Below are 21,439 nucleotides of genomic sequence, written 5' to 3'. Positions count from 1 at the left end.
AAATTGATTATATTGGAAAATTTTCCAAAAAATTGAAATTTCATAATTGTTTCTCCATCTGCCATTAACTCTTGTGGAACACCTAAAGGGTTAACAAAGTTTGTAAACCCAGTTTTGAATACCTTGAGGGGTGTACTTTCTTAGATGGAGTCACTTTTTTGAAATTTCTATTCTAGGGGTGCAACAGGGGGCTTCAAATGGGACATGGTATAAACAAAACCAGTCCTGCAAAATCTGCCTTCCAAAACCCATATGGTGTTCCCCTCCTTCTATGTGCTACCGTTCGGCCAAACAGTAGTTTACGACCACATATGGGGTGTTTTTGCAAACTACAGAATCAGGGCAACCCATTTTGAGTGTTGTTTGGCAGTTAACCCTTGTTTTACTCCTAGAAAAAAATGATTATATTGGAAAATTTTCCAAAAAATTGAAATTTCATAATTGTTTCTCCATCTGCCATTAACTCTTGTGGAACACCTAAAGGGTTAACAAAGTTTGTAAACCCAGTTTTGAATACCTTGAGGGGTGTACTTTCTTAGATGGAGTCACTTTTTTGAAATTTCTATTCTAGGGGTGCAACAGGGGGCTTCAAATGGGACATGGTATAAACAAAACCAGTCCTGCAAAATCTGCCTTCCAAAACCCATATGGTGTTCCCCTCCTTCTATGTGCTACCGTTCGGCCAAACAGTAGTTTACGACCACATATGGGGTGTTTTTGCAAACTACAGAATCAGGGCAACCCATTTTGAGTGTTGTTTGGCAGTTAACCCTTATTTTACTCCTGGAAAAAATTTATTATATTGGAAAATTTTCCAAAAAATAGAAATTTCAAAATTGTTTCTCCATCTGCCATTAACTCTTGTGGAACACCTAAAGGGTTAATAAAGTTTGAAAAAACAGTTTTGAATACCTTGAGGGGTGTAGTTTCTAGAATGGGGTCATTTTTGGGAGGTTTCTATTATCTAAGCCTCACAATATGACTTCAAACCTGAACTGGTCCATAAAAAGTGGGATTTTGAAGATTTCTCAAAAATTTCAAAATTTGCTTCTAAACTTCTAAGCCTTGTAACATCCCCAAAAAATAAAATATCATTCCCAAAATGCTACAAACATGAAGTAGACATATGGGGAATGTAAAGTCATCACAATTTTTGGGGGTATTACTATGTATTACAGAAGTAGAGAAACTGAAACTTAGAAATTTGCTAATTTTTCAAAATTTTTGGTAAAAAATGTATTTTTTTATGCAAAAAAAATAACTTTTTTGACCCAATTTTAGCAGTGTCATGAAGTACAATATGTGACGAAAAAACAATCTCAGAACGGCCTGGGTAAGTCAAAGCGTTTGAAAGTTATGAGCACTTAAAGTGACACTGGTCAGATTTGCAAAAAATGGCCCGGTCCTTAAGGTGAAAATGAGCCCGGTCCTTAAGGGGTTAAAGGGCCTGTGTCCACTTTTCTAGTTATCCTCTATCCACCGGATCGGGGATAATTAAGTGATCCGTGGGGGTCTAAACGCTGATCGCCCTTCCTGGTTGAGTGGCAGATTGAGCATATGCCCTGCCTCTCCATCCATTCTCTATTGGGTCTCTGGAGATGGCAGAGATCCCAAAGAGAATAAATGGAGCAGCAGGGCATATGTGTGGCCTGCCACACCATCAAAAAGGGTAACAGGACCCGTTTCTGGGATCAGTGGGGGTTGCAGAATCGGACCCCACTAATCCTATAGTTATGCAATATGGTGTGGAGAGGATAACTTGAAAACCTGGACTACCCCCTTTAAATCATCCACCACTCCACCACCAGTATCTCTTTACATGGCAGCAGTGATGCCTGTAAATACGGAATATCATCACTACCGCCATGTAAACCATACGTGTCAATACTGGAGAATGTGACGCACTGTGCAGAATTTTTCAGTCATAAGTCCAACCCCCTTTGCAGGTCATAACCTTTAACAAAGCCCAATCAAAGGTGCTAGAGGAGCAACGTGAGCAAAGGACACAAACGGAGGGTCATAACTGAAACGGAGGCATTAGGGTCACCTGAGGTAGGGTAATAGTGGGGATCCTGGAGCAGGGGTAACTGGAGAAGAGGCAATATTAGCGGCGCATTTAGAGTGGGGGCATCTGGAGCTGGGGCATTTATGGGGGTGCACCTAAAGCAGAGGCATTAGGGTTGCCTGAGGCAGGGTAATAGTGGTGATCCTGGAGCAGCTGCAGGGGTATTAGGGGGCAAATAGAGAAGATTCAATATTAGGGGTGCTTTTTGCTTTTAGAGTGGGGGCATTGGGGGGCATCTGGAGCTGTGGAACTAATGGGGGTGCACCTAAAGCAGAGGCATTGGGGGGGACCTAGGGCAGAGTCCCCCTGATGCCACTCTTAACTCTGCAGAGAGCAGCACACATACACAGATCTGAGTCTACTATAAACAAATCCCCTATTTCCCCCTTACAGTCTCACTACTGTCACACACCTGAGAAATCAGCCCAGAACCGCAGAGGAGTCCTTCTCTCCAGCAACCACAGTTTTCTGACAGCAGGGAGGGCAGAAGGATGGCCAGACATGTTCTCTCCTCCATCACTGCCAGCAGCCTGGGAAGTTTAGAAGATACTGTGAGGCCTCCTGTACAATTTACACCAGTAGGAGGCTTCATCACTGTGTGATACTGCCACCTAGTGGCTACAATAATTATCTCTCCTGAGAAACAAGAGAAATAATTACTCCTCCGTCTTATCTCCTGACGCAGGAGACTGGGGCCTACGGAGGAATCCCCCGCATCCCCGGTGGGCCAGTCAGAGCCTGCCCACGGCGCAGAGAATGGCCCTGGAGAAAGAGGTAAGTATAGCATAATTTTTTTTATTTTAAATCATTCAGAGACTTTAAATCTGAGGTCATGCAGAGTGTTAAATATATAGCTAATTTAATATCAATAATAAAAGTACATAAACACACCCATAAATCAGATATATTCCAATAAAATAAGATAAAATAGAATAAAAATAGAAATGTGTAGATATAAGTTCTGTGACATTCACACTGTAACCACCTGATGGGGAGAAAAAAATGTAAACTGTTTAAAACAATATGAAGAGTATAGAAAATAAGCACAATCTTGTGCTATTTAGCTGCCAATATAGATGCACTATTAGTCCACATCAAATCTGTCTCTGTATAGTCACCATGTGGTATTTATAATATTACCATTAGTTCAATATATAACACTGCGGGATAGTGGAGCGGATGTAATATTACCACAGGGGGGCAGCACAGACCAGAACTGAGCACGTAGTAAGTCCTGTATCTCATCTCGCTCAAAATATGTTCAGAAGGTGTACACATAAAGCCACAAGTTTGCAATAGTAAGTTCCATCAGTTATTTCCGTGTACTCAACATGCTTAATCCCAGTCAATAGCAAAATGCTGCTGCTTTGATCAATGCACTAATCAGATATCACCACTTCTGCCGATGCAACTCACCAAGGACCAACAGGGACAGTCAAAAATTATCTCAACATGTATTTTTCAATACTTCCACTGCTTTGCCTGCTCCCCTGCCCCCGGCCACAAAGCACTGAGGGAAGGGGGGCCCAAGCTGAACTCTTGCACCAGGGCTCATGAGCCTTTAGATACTCCCCTGATTACAACTGTGACACGCAAATAGCAAAAAATCCAACATTGTTTATCATTGAGGTACCTTTCAAAAAAAGCAGACCCTGCTATGGGTGTACATTTAACATGATAGCACCTCAGTGGGTTCTTATCACTGCATTATGGTTAGGATGAATCTGCTGAAAAACCTGTTCCAACATTACTGATCACAGGCTTTAATCTTTATATAGGCCCTGCAGGATTGCATCGAAGATCTTCTACAACCCTTTAAGAATGACCAGATAGATCTTGTTGCTGGGATTGATGCCATGGGATTCATCCTAGGTATACCTCACACAGTAATAATCAAATTTCTTCTGTTTGTTTTGGCAAAGTGATAGAGGAAATTAATGGTAGGCAGCAGTGTGTTTAAAAAACAACAACAACCCTTGCTCCCCTCTAAAAACAACTCCCTGTCCAAGCGCTATATATACCATGTGTGCAAGAATGGCACATCACTGCTAGAACAATTTAGAACATCTAGCTACACTTATAAAATGTAGGATTGCATGTGTGTGTGTGTGGGGGGGGGGGGGGGGGGGGGTTGGCTTGGTAGGGAGTGTTTCTGGTGCCAAAAAAATCCACCAACCTTTTAGAGTCTTCAGTTAAAGGGAAACTGTCACTGTGAAAATGAAGTGCAATCTGCAGGAAGCATGGTATAGAGTGGAGGGAGCTGAACAGATTTATACATAGTTTTTTGGGGGAAATTCAGTGTAAATCCTTATATATTCATTTAAAGGGGTTCTCCAGAAATGGAGAAAATAAAAATACTTAAATATTACTTAATTATAACTATATAAATATGGTGGCTGGTTATGTGGCAACTAAATCGCACTAGAAGGCCCTTGTGGATATAGGTGCCCACAATGTGATACAGGCGTGTCTAAGTGAAGGGTGTCTGAATTGTAGTCCCTCACCTGAAGCAGGGTCTGCAATGCTGTGATTTTGCAGATCACTGTGCTGTCTAGGCACAATAAAGGTTTTTGAAAGTAGTGTTCTTGATTATGATACTCTTCTTGGAGTGCAGGTCTTATAAAAGAACTAGTTATGGTCCATTTGAATATGAGCTCCTGCATGTGCTTCCTATCTCCTCTTTCTCTGGACTCGAACTCCCCCTTATGACAGGAAGCAGGACCAGCCTACTTCTACCAAGAGGGGAGGAACAGAATGGTTAGCCCATACCTCAGGATAGGCCATCAATATCTGATCGGTGAGGACCCGACTCCTGGCACCTCCACCAGTGAGCTGTCCACTGCGGCGCTCTGGTGTTTTCCTAGCTACTAATGTTACATTCATTGGTCAAATGGCTTAAAGTGAATAGGCCTGAGCTGCAATACCAAGCGCAACCACTATACGATGTACTGCTCTGTGCTTAGTTAGCTGTGAGGAGGCTGCAGCACTCACCAGTGGGCATCTTCAAATAGCTGATTGGTGGGAAGGGAGTCGGACCCCCACCACTCAGATATTGATGACCTATCCTGTTATCTGTATTCAGTATACAGTACAAATTAGAAATTTTTAGGAAGGGGGTCACTCAATATTTAGGCAAACACAAAATGGATTGGTATCCACAAAATTGTATAGGTTTAAAACCTATGAAGAAGGGGTCCCTTTACCCCGAAACGTGTTTGGTGACAACAGTGAGGGATTATCGAAACAAGAACGCTCTACATCATAAGCCTTGACGTGCATCATAGAATATTTGGAACTTATTACTACCGAATTCAGGTGATTTGAAATCCCCGCCTAAAAAGACGTCAGCAGCACATGACTAAGCAGTGAACCACGTGGGACGCCACGTAAGGTCCTGGAAGGTAACCACAAACAACGTTTGCAACAGTGCTGCGCTCTACACAGAGGAGCGGGAGACTTCACCGATTCGGAGACAGGTCCAGCGAGAGACCAAGCGGGCATTGGATGGTAACGTACAACCAACTTACCACCATTTACAGCTCCTGTTCATAGTAACCCAACCTAATTAGATAGACTTGTCACTCACGCTAATCATATTGCTATATATCGGGACATTGCAATTTAGTGACATCAGAGTGCGGTATATATCATATATATCGGGATATTGCAATTTTAGTGGTATCAGAGTACGGTATATATTATACATACGATTGTATTTTAAGAGATGTTTTATATGTGTTATATGTAATATTGTAGCGTGTTTATAATTTTAAACCTATAAAATTTTGTGGATACCAATCCATTTTGTGTTTGCCTAAATATTGAGTGACCCCCTTCCTAAAAATTTCAAATCTGTTTTATCTACCAGCATTTGGGAGTGCTGAGGGGCAGTGCACCATTCCAAAAGTGGGAAAGTGAGTGAGCCGCCATTTTCTTTTTCCAAGTATACAGTACAAACTGAAGACAGAATTTCCTTAGCAATGCTCAGAGACTTGTTAATGGAAAAAATGTAATAAGCAAAAAAAATTGCCTAATAGGGTGTATTACTGAAGAAAATTAAATGACAGTTACAAGTTTTACTGAATCTTTTCCCATAAAATTATATATCAATCTACAGTACTCAGCTCCTCCTGCTCTATAACATGCTGCCTGCAGATTACACTGATTTTCCATGATGACAGGTCTTTTTTTTTTAAATGACAAAACTTGTTCTCTTGCCCCTAGAGGGAGTTAACTGAAGATGCATTTATCATTGAGCTCCCCCTAGTGGCAACTGCTATTTTTTCCCCCAGTGGTAAACAGGGGCTTTGGATTTTTTTCTTTTAGCAGAAAAACAGAGCTGTGACTGCAGTAAAGAATTCTAGCTCTATTTAGATTACATAAAGGTAAATGATAGATACACTTTCCTGACTTATACCACCACGATTAATCCTTTCACCATCCCAAACCAACAGGAATATTAGGTGTTAGCTCCTTAACTATATAAGGTTGCTGCATTAGTGCTCCCAGTAATAGTAATGCCCCCATTAGTTCCCCCCCAGAATTAATAATGCCCAATTAGTGCCCCCCAATATTAATGCCCCAATTAGCATCCCCAGAAATAATTGAGTCCCCATTAGAGCCCCCCAGTAATATTAATGCACTATTAGTGCCCCCAGTAATAGTAATGCCCTCCATTAGTGCCCCCCCAGTAACAGTAATGCCCCCAGTAGTGCCCCCCCCCCAGTAATAGTAATGACCCCTTCTCTTCTCTGTGCAAAAAAAAAGAACACTACTCCATTTGATCACGTCGCAGTGAACACTCGCTGCTGACTGGAAGTACAGGACAGGACCTGCGCTCCAGTGCGATGATGTCTAGCAGGTCCTGTCCTGCACATCCAGTCAGCAGCGAGTGTTCACCGCTGCGTGATCAAATAGAAGAGGTGAGGTATTTTTATTTTTCGTCTTCTTAAAACACAAGTGGGGGGCGTGAGTTAAAGGCTGTACAAATGAGCACTCTACAATGGAAGCGCTCATTAGTAACAGCCCATATAGGAATATACCGGCAATTATTATTTCCGGTAGAAAGAAATTACCGGCACCAACAGGGGAACTAAATTACTGGCCTGGCCGCTGAGCTACTGGCTGGGTGGCAACCCTATAACCATACCTGGCCTCCAGGGGTATTAGAAATAACATATAACCCTGCTAGACCAGTAGTGAATATCACCATTAACCCCTTATTATCCCAGAACACCATAAATACTGAGTATAACTTAATTATTCTAAGATCAGCTAAGGGGGCTGTCTACATTGTGGGTACCAGCATGCTTGGACACCCCCCTTTCAAAAATCCTGCATTTGCCACTGAAAATAACAGACAGCTTGAGTAGAGATTATTGTGGATTATATATTATATTCTTCGAGGTTACTGGCTTTAACAAATGTGCCCGTTATTCTTCCCGCACAGGAGCTGCTATCGCCTCACATTTGGGGAAAGGTTTTTTAGCCATCAGGAAAGCTGGCCACCTATGTGTCAAGACAAATAGCCAGACATATGTTGACTACTCTGGAAAGGAAAAAAACATGGAGATCCGGACTGATGCCATTAAGCAAGGTAAGAGATCATCAGGAGTCTAGAGCAGGGCTGGCCAACCTGCGGCTCTCCAGCTGTTGCAAAACTACAACAACCAGCATGCCTAGACTGCTTACAACTATTAGCCTACAGCTGGGCATGGTGGGAATTGTAGTTTTACAACAGCTGGAGGGCCGCAGGTTGGCCAGCCCTGGTCTAGAGGCAGCAGGACATACTGTACATTGCTATCTCGCTGCAACAACTCCCCATCTTGAGAAGATCAGGTCATTGCGCAGAGATGATATTACCCCATGCAATTACCAAACACAGCTACATGATGTGGTTTGTGTTTGTAAGGTTGCTTTGTGATCACTAGACTTTAGAGCAGGGATGCCCAACCTGCAGCCCTCCAGCTGTTGCAAAACTATGACTCCCATCATGCCTGGGCATACTACAGCTATCAGGGAATGATGGGAGTTGTAGTTTTGCAACATCTGGAGGGCCATGAGTTTGACATCCATGCTGTAGACTGTCCAGGCATGCTAGGAGTTGTAGTTTTGCAACAGCTGGAGGGCCATAGGTTGGGCATTCCTGCTTTAGAGTGTGAAGCACGTTATACATGTATATTATAGACATGGGGGGCAATTCTGCATCTATTGTTTCCTATCCACATAGGTTACAACATGAGATGTTGGGGGGGGGGGGGGGGATAATCAGGCAGTTGGATTTCAATATGCCCAATCCTTTTGTTTTCCATGGAGCTAAACTGTTATGAGAGGAGCCTGACAGTGACTTACACTCCCCATTCAGAACACATCCATACTCAGCCGAGTGTGCATTTGCATGAAGGAATAGCAGGAGGAAAAGCAGTCTAAAATGTATGGACGGTTACATTTGAAGGATACATTGTCAGAGAATTAGATGGTCCATTCTTTTTGTTAAAACCCTGAAAAATTAAGCTGAACACAAGTTGTCACCCATGTGATCGGCCATAATATGTGGGGGCAGCAAGTGGCCAGTTTCTCAGCAGCGCCACCACAGGGGGAATTAAACATTACAAGGTGCTCATTGAAATCAATGGGCTGTTTAAATGGTAGTCAGATGTGGTGGGAGATGCTCTCTACTCTGGCTAACTGATAGGGGTTGTGATTGATTCTCCTCTTTAAAGTGGTTGAGCAGTGGGTAAATATTGATGACCTATCCACAGGATAGGTCATCAGTATCAGATCGGCGGGGGTCCAACACCTGGCACCCACACAGATCAACGGTTTGAAGAGGCAGCCGCCCGCGTGAGAGCATTACTTCCTCTTCATAATTACCTGCGTGTTGTCTTGCTTGTAGAGGTGGTGCAGTGTAATTCACTTGAATGGTACGAGCAGCTGTATTTACACTGCACCGCCTCTACAAGCGAGGTGACGCGCAGGTAATTATGAAGGGGAAGCGCCGCTACTTTTTCAAACTACTGATCTGTGGGGGGCCGGGAGTCAGATCTGTGGGAGCCCCCAATCTGATATTGAGGACCTATCCTGAGGATTTACCCACTACACAATCCCTTTAAAGGGTTTCTGTCACCAGAAATACCTAAATTTAAGTGGCTGACATGAGCGATGTGCTAATGTCAGCTGAACCTAACTAACCTATTCCTAGTTTTATCCATTCCACCATTTATCCATAAATGTAACTTTTATAATATGCTAATTAGCCTCTAGGAGCAGCGGGGGCGTTGTTCCTGCTCCTAGAGGCTCCGTTCTCCCACCTCTGTCACCTCCTTTCAAGTCTTTTTTTCCCCAAAAGATATTTTATTCCTTTTTTATATTTAATATTTAAGCTTTACATGAAACAACATAGATGTTATAACAACGTAAATACATGAATACATTACCTTAAAAAATTTACCTTCTGAGTCTGTTGCAATAAAGTAAAGAAGACAACATGTAGCCATACATTTTCTTACTCAGCGTAGTAACGTTTTCATTTTTGTCTGCTAACTAGGAGCTTTCTTTAGTTTACCCAATGTACCCTTAAGCTCTTCCAGCAGATACCATTGAGTGTATCTATAGGGATTGACTAACTTCTCTCTCTCTCTCTTTGTCATCACAACAACATATAATAAAGGATTTCCATTTCTTAAAAAATATTTTTGCCTTGCCTCACCTATCTCCAACAAGCTCTCCCAATTCCAATCCCTAAGCCCTACTATGACTCAATCAGGAAAAAATTTAGATCCTTTATATAGAACGGAAAAAAACCTAGACTATCACTCTCCTTTCTCTCTAAGCCAGTAGGGAGTGGAGGGATAGGTCTCCTAGATCCTGAACTATACGGTAAAGCAATTCTTTTGTCTAGAATAGTGGAATGGCTACGGTCTAATCCGGATAAACTATGGGTCCCCATTGAACAACATTTAATGGGTAGTTCCCTGCATTCCCTTCTTCTAGGAAATTCAAGCTTACCTTCTACCCCCTTATCCTCAGACCCAGTGCTTCAGGCTACCCTAGACGCTTGGAAATGGTTATGTTCTACACACTGCTTTGTCCCCTTTCCTTCTCCTCTGCTTCTAGTCAGTGATATAGTAGGCACTAACACCCCAATTAGGTTATATTCCACCCCACGGGAATTACGGAAATCATCCATCCCCTTAACTTCCTTCATAGAACCCAACGGTAAAATTATGGGTATCAATCAGATGAAAGAGATCCTAAAACCCAAACCTTGCGGTCTACCTCTAATCTCCTTCCTTAGATTTTTCTTGTTGAATAACAATCTAAGAGGCGAGCTACTTTGTCCGCTGGGATGGTTCGAGTCTTTAATAATAGATTTTAAGCTTTCTAAAAAGTTAGTTTCACAACTTTACAACAGATTGAGGTCTGGCCCAATACTTACAAAGCCTGCTTTCATCCGTAGTGGGGAGAAAGACTTAGGAAGAGAATTTCCCCTTCTTATTCTCCCCAAACTCTTTCGGTCCACCCATAAAATCTCTAGGTGTGTCCAGATTCAGGAGAATAGCTATAAACTCCTCACTAGGTGGTATATAACACCAGACAGGTCCTGCTTGTTCTCCGAGGATGCCTCAGACAGATGTTGGAGATGCCATGGGGACAAGGAAACGTTTATTCACCACATTTGGTGGGACTGTCCCTCAATAAAGAATTGGTGGAGTGACATTTTTCATATCGGCAACCAAATATGCCACACTTCCATACAGGCTTCGCCCTCCAGGGCCCTACTTTCTCATTTTGAGGAGGAGGAACCACCCCCCCCCCCCCCCCCCTCACATCTTCAAACAGCTGCTTACAGCGGCTCGGCTAATCATTCAAAAATTTGGGTTGCAGACATCCCTCCCATCAATTGAGCAATGGAAACAGAAGATAGACCAGCTTTATTGTTTTAAGGAAATGTCTGCATGGGAATCCCGTACTCATGCTCAATTCATGAAACAGTGGCGTTTGTGGTCTGCATACAGATTCTCTGAGGAAAGGGTGTGATCCCTGAAACGCGTCCGGTTCGAGACAGCAAAGTTCTTCTTTTTTCAAGTCCTCCTTTCGAGTTCCTGAGGTGCCGATACCAATAGGTAGCCCCCTGGATCTCTAGCGACTGGAGTTGTGGATAACTGCATGGTCCGGACTTTAGGACCCAACATAGCATTAATCGATCTGTTCCCTAATGAGCCGCGTGTATCACGTGGTGTGCCGCCAGGTCACGTGGGACGCCGCGTATCAGACCTAGAGACCACACGGGACGCCGAGGTGAGTCCGGGCGGCGAAGCAAGGACTGCTCTCCATCTCCGCCAAGCAAAAGAAGAGGGGTAATGTACCTTGCCCCATGGGGCTATACTCATCGTTATACCATCGCTACGTTACTTATGGCAGCGCGGTCTAACTTATAGACTAACACCAGTGTAGATCCCCAGAGGACATTACATTGGGACTCAGAGTGCCTACCTAGGATCAAGCCCACAGTTTGCAAGAGCGGTTATTACATTACTTGTTTGGTACCATTATATTGCTTGTTTTTTATGCCCAAGAGGGCACATTCGTACCACACTCACATTGTATTATTTTATTTCATGTATGTACAATTTTATGTCAATTATTTTTTATAATAAATGTGGTCATAGGCAGCTGTTTTTGGTGGTCCTGGATATTTGAGTGCCCTCCTATTGTTTATATTTTTTGCATACAGATTCTCCCCTTCCACTAATTAGCCGATATTTCACACTTGAACGCTCCACCTACACCCTAAATGGCCTGTTAATCAAAATTGGAGGCTACCTCTCTGAGGCATTATGGGATCTTGTTTTCTTTCCACTTAAGCAAAGAAGTCCGGCCAATGAAGTATTAACCACATGATAATATGCTTTGTACTTGCTTGATGATGATTCAGGCTCTGTCATTAACCTTTTCCTGTGCTTACATAATGTGATTTTATGTATCTCAGGTAGCTCCTGTCTTTGTACAAACCTAGTAATGTGATACTCTGTGTTACTATTAACTTTTTACCTATTTTGGTAAATAAAAATTGATTTAAGAAAAAATAAAAATCTTTTTGCCTGACTCTCTTTATCTTTGGTTGCTATTAACTGTTCTATCCACTGGATTTTTTTTTGTTGTCAAAATTACTTACACTGGTATGATCTATACCAGTGTATTACTGTACTGCGGTGGCAGCAGGAAGCGCACGGCGTCATAGCAACCAATGACGCTGTGCGCTCCTGCACTCAGAAGACATCCAGGCCTGTATCACACGGTCCATGTTCCACAGACGTGTGCATGAGGCTTAACAGTTGGGGTCTGTGGAAGTAACCAGTCTGCTAGGATGCATTTTTTTTGCCGCCATGATAATAGTGTGTGCCACAGGTGGTAGATGAGTGACACTGCCCCCTGTAGGGTGAGTTCCTCCACCACCTGAATGAAACAAGGCCATTTTACAATCCATGGGTATCGTGAGCTTACTTAACGTCTTGATTAGAGAATGGGTATCAACCCCAAAAAAAAACTGTTTCTGACAGCTCCATAACCCATGATATAGATCAGACTTTGGTTCACTACATTTAGGACACTTTGTTTATCTGGCATAATGGCCGAGGGAGGTATATTAAAGGCATATATTGCCCTGTGCATAATTTTTAGTTGGGTTTCCCTCCAATTTTTCGATAGGATATGTTTTCTAAAATCTCTCCACCCTCTAAGTATCTCTCTTCCCACCTCTTCTTCACCCAATTGGTTTGCCCAGCCTTTATAGCTTGAATGGCCCTCCAAGTCTTGATTGACAGGGCCACAGGCAGTGTTTGCATCCTCCTGCTGGCCCTGAGTGCATGGTAAATCTCGCGCCTGCGCTGTGCCGTTCAGTATTCAGCTCAGGCATAGTGAAGGAAGGACGCTCACTGGCTGCCAACTTCCTTACTGCGCCTGCGCTGAATAATGAATGGCATGGCGCAGGCGCGAGATTTACCATGCACTCAGGGCCGGCAGGAGGATGCGAATGCTGCCTGGCCCTGTCAATCAAGACTTGGAGGGAGGTGACAGAGGTGGGAGAACGGAGTCTCTAGGAGCAGGAACAAGCCCCCCCCCCCCCCCCCCCCGCTCCTAGAGGCTAATTTGCATATTATAAAAGTTACATTTATGGAGTAACGGGGTCATGGATAAAACTAGGAATAAGCTAGTTAGGTTCAGGTGACATTAGCACCTGTCAGACAGTTTAATTTAGGTATTTCTGGTGACAGAAACCCTTTAACTCAAAATTGGCTACATTCACACGACCGTATATTGTTTCCGCATCCGTTTCGTGTTTTTTGAGGATAGTATGCAGACCCATTCATCTCAATGGGTCTGCAAAAAATGCGGATAGCCAACAGTGTGCTGTCCGCATCTGTATATCCGTTCCATAGCCCCGCAAAAAAGATAGAGCATGTCCTATTCTTGTCCGTTTTCGCTCGTGTGAAAGGGGCCTTAGGGTACTGTATTTGAAAGTGGGTTTTCTACACCAGATGACCCCTTTAATTCCTACATTTTGGGCATCATAAAAGCCCTTTTGTCCAGTATTATTTTAATCTAAAGGAACTATAGACGAATGCAATGCTGAATGGCTCGTACCTGTGCTACAAATAATCCTAAATACTTTTCTTGGGTGTAAAGGTTAGAAAGAGGTTTCATGCCCAGGATATGTGTTTCTAGGTGTGCGCATCTTGTTAGTGGATCAGTGGATTGAGACAGGAGGAACTATGAGAGCTGCTATTAAACTGGTAGAAGATCAAGGTGGGATTGTTGCAGGTAAGAACCAAAAATGTTAAAGGGGGTAAAGTGTGTTTGGGATTTTGTTGGGAGCTTGCATGGAACAATTGTAAATCCATGTATGGAGACGCTCACCAGCTGATGCAATGTGGAAACTTGTCACGAGCACCGTCAGCCATATACCCAATAACTAATTTTAAAAAAAGAACACAAAAATATGACTGGATCTGAGTGACTATGTGTTAATCTAGTTCAATGCACCCAGTGTTAAAATACAACATACATTGGATTACAATAGATTATTGCTAAACATGCCGTCACAGTCTCTAAATAGAAGAATGAAACAACTAACTTCTATGCAATTTATGCTATATTTTGTATATGTTAGGTTAGGGTCACATTACCCTTTAGTGTTCCTTTCTTCTGATATGTCAGAAGAACAGAAAAAAAAGGATCCTCTAAAGCAGCCGTTATGCTCAGTTATGCACATTTTGCATTCGTAGCCATTTCCATCTGTGATCCGTTATTTTAGATGGGAAAAAAGTCCTACACAAAGTATTTTTTTTTCTGTCTAAAATAACGGATCTCGGAAGAAAATGGCTAAAACTGTTTTAAAACTGAGCATAATAAATGCTTAAAATACGGGATACTTTTTTGTAGTTGTTGATTTCTGTTCTTCTGATGGATCAGCATAATGAAAAACTAAACGGTGATGTGAACCCGGCCTTACATGCTACAATAGTCTAGAGCAGTGGTAAACAGGCTGGTTAGTGTGATGATGAGATGGGAGTGGGCTATATACATACAAGTCACTGGATTAATGATTGTCTTTTTCATATAGGAGTTGCTACCATCTGTATTGAGGACAGTGATGGAGGCAAATGGGTGAGAGAAAACTACAAATGTTCTGACTGTGTTCCTGATGACATAAGAAGCCAGTTTAACAGACATTTCTTGGAGAGCTTTCATGCCTTCGAAAAACAGCAGAAAAGTTAGGACATTACCATAGTGTATCTGCATTCATCGGAATGAGGTAGTTCCATCTCTATTCCAGTAACGTCTTATTAAAGGCCTGAATAAGTAGTTACCATACAACAGAATTATGATGCAGAAACTGTGATGTGAGTGCGCCTCCATGAGATGCAGGTCAGAAGTGCATCAGAGACTGTAAGATTGTCCTGGTGTCTTCATTTACAGCGGGAACTCACAGCACCTCTGCATTGCAAAAAGGGTGAAGAAAGTAGTAATATTTCTTGATTTTTTTTCCCACTGTTTCAAGACTGTGAACTATTTGTAGAGATTAATCCGCCTGGAAAATAAATTCTCTATTGGATATTTTACCTGCCTAATACTGAAATAAAGCAAACACCAGACATCTGCCTGTCAGTGTACATTTCATGTAAGCTTTAACAAGCTGTTTAACTAAACAAATGAAGGTGTTCTTTGGTGGGATCTGCATATATGTGGGCAGATTTACTAATCCTGACTTAAACAGGCAGTTTAACGATCCGCTAGACTTATCACAGTGGCTGGTGCTGGATGATAAATTTGGTTCATGACTAGACACGTTGGTCGGCTTATTTTGCGCTTAAATTATGATGCAATTTTGGTGCACATTTTTACATATTAAGCCACACCCCCTTTCTGCTAGGCCAGACTATTTCCCCAATTAAGCCACACCCTCGTATTGAGCAAGATGCGGTGCATTATTCTTTTTGATGCATTTACTTCATAAACTGAACATTATTGGGCACATTTATTGAGCCCAGCATTTAAGCCGGCAGTCTTAATACAGCCTTAAGCTGGCGGTGTATCTGCCGCAGTTATGAAGAGGCGCAGGCCTCTGAATAACTTCGGCGTATACAGCGCCAGTTCTAAATGTAAAACAGCTTGCGAGCTGTCTTACATTTAGACCTTTTTCTATGCCTAAAACAGGCGTAGAAAATGGTAAATGAGACGGGCCTCCTGGCCTGTCCCCTTCTCGCCCACGCCACGCCCAGAATTTTAGACCAGAAAGGCCAGACGCTGGAGGTAGGCCTGCATGAGGGGTTTTGAGCTCCGGGCCGAGGAGTGGCTAGGAAGGGTTAGGATAGTGAGGAGGCAGAGTGGCGCAGGGTATGGGCGGGGCTTCAAGAGGGGGCGGAGCTAACGGACCGGCGCCATTTCGGGAGAAGAGGAGCATGAGAGCGGACATCTCCCTTTCACCCGCCCTGTTTTTGGGTGTTCTGTGGGGAGGATGATGGTGGTGAGTGATGTCGCGGCAGTCGTGGCGGGGAAAGGTCATAGAAGCTGGTGGTCTTGAATGGTGTGGAAAATGGGAGGGCCCCCAGGAGGGGGGCTGGACTCTCATAGTTGGGGCATTTTTAGGTTCGTTCAGAGAGGCGTCCGTCAGTTAGTGTCTCCGAGCTGGAGTTTTGTGGCTGGAGGCAAGATGGAAGTGGGGCTTCTATGACCTCCCTCGTCAGGGGGTATGGAAAAAGTTATTGTTATATATTTATATATATATATATATATTTATATATGTTATGTATTTATTTAATTATTAATAAACGGCTGCTGTGGCCGATTTAATCCAACTCGGACTGTGTGTATTCATTTAAGGGGCGTGAGAGGTTGGGGGGTAAAAAAGGGGAGTTTTTATGTGGAGTAAGTAGGCCCCGGGGAATGCACAATAACCCATTCATGGTGAGTGGGGGGAAGTTGCAGATAGTGGCACAACTGAAATACACCAAAGTATTTATCAAAACTGGTGTAAAGGAAAACTGGCTTAGTTGTCCATAGCAACCAATCAGATTCCACCTTTCATTTATCAGAGCTCCTTTGGAAAATGTTTGATAAATCTCCCCCTATGTTCAAAGACATTTTACGATATGGTTTAGGTCAAATAACATTAGTAAATTTGCCCCAATATCTTTGGGACCTGGCAGACCTTTGTTTAAGAACTGCTTTTGAGAGAAGATCAAATTTTTTTTTTTTTTTACTTCTCTTTAAAAACTGTGGTGTGAAATCTTAAACTACACATCACCCCTGCACATACCAGGATTCTAACCAATTTTTTTTTACACTTTAAGATATTTTTTTTTCTTTTTAAAGATATTACTTGTACATAGAGCAGTATATTACACCTGACTATCAGTGCTGACAGGCAGAATAATAAGCAATGCTTCTGTCCAAGCTTAAAGGGGTTATCCAGGAAATGATCGTGATGTCCTAACCTCAGGATAGGTCATCATTATCACATCAGCAGGTGTCCGAGTCCTAGCACCCCCACTGATCAGCTGTTCCAGGGAGCTGCCGCGCCCAGTGGAACTCTGGTGAGAGATGCAGGCTCCCAACAGGTCACCAAGCACAGCGCCGTACATAGTTTAGCGGCTGTACTTCAATGGGGCTGAGCTGTAACCAGGCCATGTGACAGATGTACAGTGACATCAGATGGCCTAGGAACAAGCCACGGCGCTCTGCCTGGCCTTTCCTAACAGCTGAGAATCCCTCAGGATAAGTCATCTATAGTATTTCCAGGATAAGCTCTTTAATAGACTTCAGTACATGGCAGACCTGGAGACCATTGTTAGGCCTCCGTATGCCATAACAACTCAGCGGCACCTTATACTCACTCTGCAGTGGCAGGGATCAGAAATAACCCCAAGTTTAACCTCTTAGATGGCAATAGTGAAAGCTGAATGGAGCAAAGTACAGAGATTTTTTAATGAAATCTGATCCAAAGCGCTCTGGACCTCAGACTGGGCCGAAGGTTCACTTTCCAACAAGACAATGACCCCAAGTACACAGCCAAGATAACACAAGAGTGTCTTAAGAGCAACTCTGTGAATGTCCTTAAGTGGCCCAGCCAGAGCCCTGAATTGAACTCAATTGAACATCTGTGGAGACACCTGAAAATCGCTGTCCACCGATGGTCCCCATCCAGGTGTGCAAACCTTGTGGCCTCATAAAAAAAAAAAGACAGGAAGCTATAATCACTGCCAATTTTTTTCCGCTTTCAATAAATTAGCAAAGATTTCAACCATTCTGTCTTAACTTTATCCTGATGATGTACTGAGTGGAGAATGAAGGGAGAAATGTGAACTTTCTTTATACTTTAGCACAAGGCCAAAACATAACAAAATGTGAAAAAAGTGAAAGCCTCTGAAGACTTTCCGAATGCACTGTTTAAATTTGGTATTGTCATAATCGGAACAAGCCACAGTACAAAGTTCAGATGTTATTTATACTGCACAATGAATGCCGTAAAAACGAAACCCCAAAACAATGAAAGAATTGCTGTTCTCTTCTGCCACCTTCCTTAAAGGGATTGTCCTAATTATGGATGCCATATAAAGGAGGACATGAGACCATCTATGTTTAAAGCACTGAAGAAGGGGTCGTTTCACCCCGAAACACGTTGGAAATTAACAGTGAGGGCTCATCAAGAAAGGAGCGCTCCAATAACTGCATACTTCAAAAATCGCACATTCCAATATTGGGGATAGTAGCGATCTTCGAATCGACTACCCACATCTACAGGTGATCCGAATTTCCGCTCGAAAACTTTAAATCACATGACCGAACAGTGAACCACGTGGGACGCCACGCAGGTCCTGGCAGGTCACAACGGTGAACTGGGTTACACTATCGCACCGTATCTACAAGAGCGGGGGAAATTTTCACCTACAGCTTCAGGCAGATGATGGTGGACATTGGCGATAACAGATGAAGATTTGGTAATGTAAAACAACTAATATAATACCATTGACTTTGTGTGACGTATAACATCTATGAGTGCATATGAACATATGATCCTGGGGCCAGTTCAGCTGAACTGATACGATTGCGATATAGACCCGATTGTTCCACTCCTATACCGGATTATGCGTATTGGGATTTTTTGTAAATTGCTGTATTTTTTATTTTTTTATGATATGTTATGATGTGTATGTGATACATTTATGTTTACTCATCTTAAAGATTTACTAAATATTTTATTTTGGATACAATATATGCATGTGTCTGCCTGATATTGAGTGACCCCCCTACCAATTTCTCAATCTCCACTTTCTATATACCAGCACTTGGCAATGCTGTGGGGTAGTGCACCTCTCCAGAAGTGGAACAGTGAGTGAGCCACCATTTTTTTTCTATTTTTGCCTTTCCATTCACATGTTATTTATACTGCACCATGAATGCCGTAAAAACAAAACCCCAAAACAATGAAAGAATTGCTGTTCTCTTCTGCCACCTTCCGTAAAGGGGTTGTCCTATGAAAAATATTCTACAGGTTTAAAACCAGTACCTGGATCTGAATACTTTTGTAATTGTATGTCATTAAACATGTAGCATAGCCACTGAGTTATGCAATAAAATGTAGCTGTATAGCGCCACCTGTTTTGTTTTGTTTCTTATTTCTCTTGACCTGCTCAGAGATGGCCGCACATGCTCAGATTCATCCTTTATCTGCCTCCTGAGCTGTGATAGGGAGAGCTGAGACACGCCTCCTGAGCTGTGATAGGGAGAGCTGAGACACGCCCCCTGAGCTGTGATAGGGAGAGCTGAGACACACCCCCTGAGCTGTGATAGGGAGAGCTGAGATACACACCCTGAGCTGCAGCAGAAAAGACACTCCCCTTGAGCTGTCAGCTTGATATAAATCTAGCAGAGCAATGAATGGGGAGATCTCTGGATCCATGGGAGGTACAGGGCTGGTTCTAGCTTTATTAGAAAGAGACTGTCATGTACTGTATGTCTGATTTTAATTTTTTACATTAATCATGGGAGAACCTCTTTAAGCCTCATTCACACGTCAGTGTGCACTGCGGTGCACCATCTCCTCATACAGCTGATCGGCGGGAGTGTCGGACCCCCGCCGATCTGATATTGATGACCTATCCTGAGGAGAGTTCACCAATAATAAAGGCCCGTAGAACCCCTTTAATGTCTTCAATCCTGAATCCGAGTCCAGCACTGAAAATGATGTGACTTCCGACCAGTATTTGGTATGTGCAGCTAGCTCATAAGGGATTTAAAGAAAGGTGGCCTGTGACATCAGCTGAGGGGTTGACATTACTCATAAGGGATAGAAGGGGACTACCATGGGTAATTTGTACACCCCGGATTCCTATCTCTTTGAAATAATACAGGGGACTCCTAAGTGCTACAGAATAATAGTGATTGACTGCTATGGAGTATCCAACTCAAATTAGATTTTAAAGCTACCTGAGATTTCAAAAAACTTTGCATAATGGCTGTGCTACTTTGTACAATCATAACTCTGAAGGAATTGTTTTGTTTTTTTTTGCTTCCCTAATGTCTTTTTCAGCCTAAGTATTTTCTACTTCAGCTGTTCAGCTAGACGCATTTCTCTCACAAGCAGGGGGCATCTCCCTTCTGTGGATTCTGCCAGCACTGTACTGCAGAGAAGTCCTTTCCTTTACTTCTCACTATGTTTGTTTTCAGCTCCGGAACTCACAGAACAGATAAGGAGGGAGAGATCACACTTACCGAAAGGCTGGACGCTCCTGTAATCTTCAGAAGCAGTGTAGAAGCAATTATTTTATCAGCAATTCATGGTCTCAGCCAGCTCTGACACACCACTACTTCCTCTCTGCCTTCTTCTGAGTCTGTTACTAGGGACGGATCTTCCCTGACAACAGGCAGTGGACTGCAAATTAGGCTACTTTCACACTGACGTTTCTGGGTCCGCTTGTGAGATCCGTTTCAGGGCTCTCACAAGCAGCCTAAGGCCTCATGCACACGACCGTTGTGTGCATCCGTGGCCGTTGTGCCGTTTTCCGTTTTTTTTTCGCGGACCCATTGACTTTCAATGGGTCCGTGGAAAAATCGGAAAATGCACCGTTTTGCAGCCGAGGCCGTGATCCGTGTATCCTGTCCGTCAAAAAAATAAGACCTGTCCTATTTTTTTTGACGGACAACGGTTCACGGACCCATTCAAGTCAATGGGTCCGTGAAAGAACACGGATGCACACAAGATTGGCATCCGTGTCCGGGATCCGTGTCCGTAGGTTGCTTTCATACAGACGGATCCGAAGATCCGTCTGCATAAAAGCTTTTTCTGATCTAAGTTTTCACTTCGTGAAAACTCATTTCCGACAGTATATTCTAAAACAGAAGCGTTCCCATGGTGATGGGGACGCTTCTAGTTAGAATACACTGCAAACTTGGTACAAGACTGCCCCCTGCTGCCTGGCACCACCCGATCTCTTACAGGGGGATATGATAGCACAATTAACCTCTTCAGGTGCGGCACCTAAAGGGGTTAATTGTACTATCATATTCTCCTGTAAGAGATCAGGGCTGCCAGGCAGCAGGGGGCAGACCCCCCCCTCCCCAGTTTGAATATCGTTGGTGGCACAGTGTACGCCCACCATCGCCCACCCCCTTCCTCCCTCTATAGTTAAAAATCGTTGGTGGCACAGTGTGTGCCCATCGCCCCCCCCTTCCTCCCTCTATAGTTAAAAATCGTTGGTGGCACAGTGTGCGCCCACCATCGCCCCCCTCCATCTCCCCCCCCCCCCCCATCATTGGTGGCAGCGGAGTTCCGATCGGAACAGTTCTTTAGCAATGCACCGCACAGACCTT

At 43.2% G+C, this 21,439-nt stretch overlaps 1 protein-coding gene across 1 annotated transcript in view; it reads left to right on the top strand.

Moving 5' to 3' along the window:
• The window catches only part of LOC122924372 (adenine phosphoribosyltransferase-like), a 29,785-nt gene extending 14,535 nt beyond the window's left edge, over positions 1–15,250 (top strand). Inside the window, exons 3-6 of the mRNA XM_044275397.1 lie at positions 3,844–3,937; positions 7,515–7,661; positions 13,793–13,888; positions 14,691–15,250. Of these exons, the coding sequence (XP_044131332.1) occupies positions 3,844–3,937; positions 7,515–7,661; positions 13,793–13,888; positions 14,691–14,845 (492 nt within the window). The 3' untranslated portion in view covers positions 14,846–15,250. The remainder of the gene's footprint in view (positions 1–3,843; positions 3,938–7,514; positions 7,662–13,792; positions 13,889–14,690) is intronic.
• The last annotated feature ends 6,189 nt before the right edge of the window (positions 15,251–21,439 follow it).

The sequence above is a fragment of the Bufo gargarizans genome, chromosome 1 (assembly GCF_014858855.1).
Source record: "Bufo gargarizans isolate SCDJY-AF-19 chromosome 1, ASM1485885v1, whole genome shotgun sequence".
NCBI classification, from domain to species: Eukaryota; Metazoa; Chordata; class Amphibia; order Anura; family Bufonidae; genus Bufo; species Bufo gargarizans.
The sequence above is the reverse complement of the archived record's forward strand: the minus strand, read 5'-3'. Positions and strand labels throughout refer to the sequence as shown.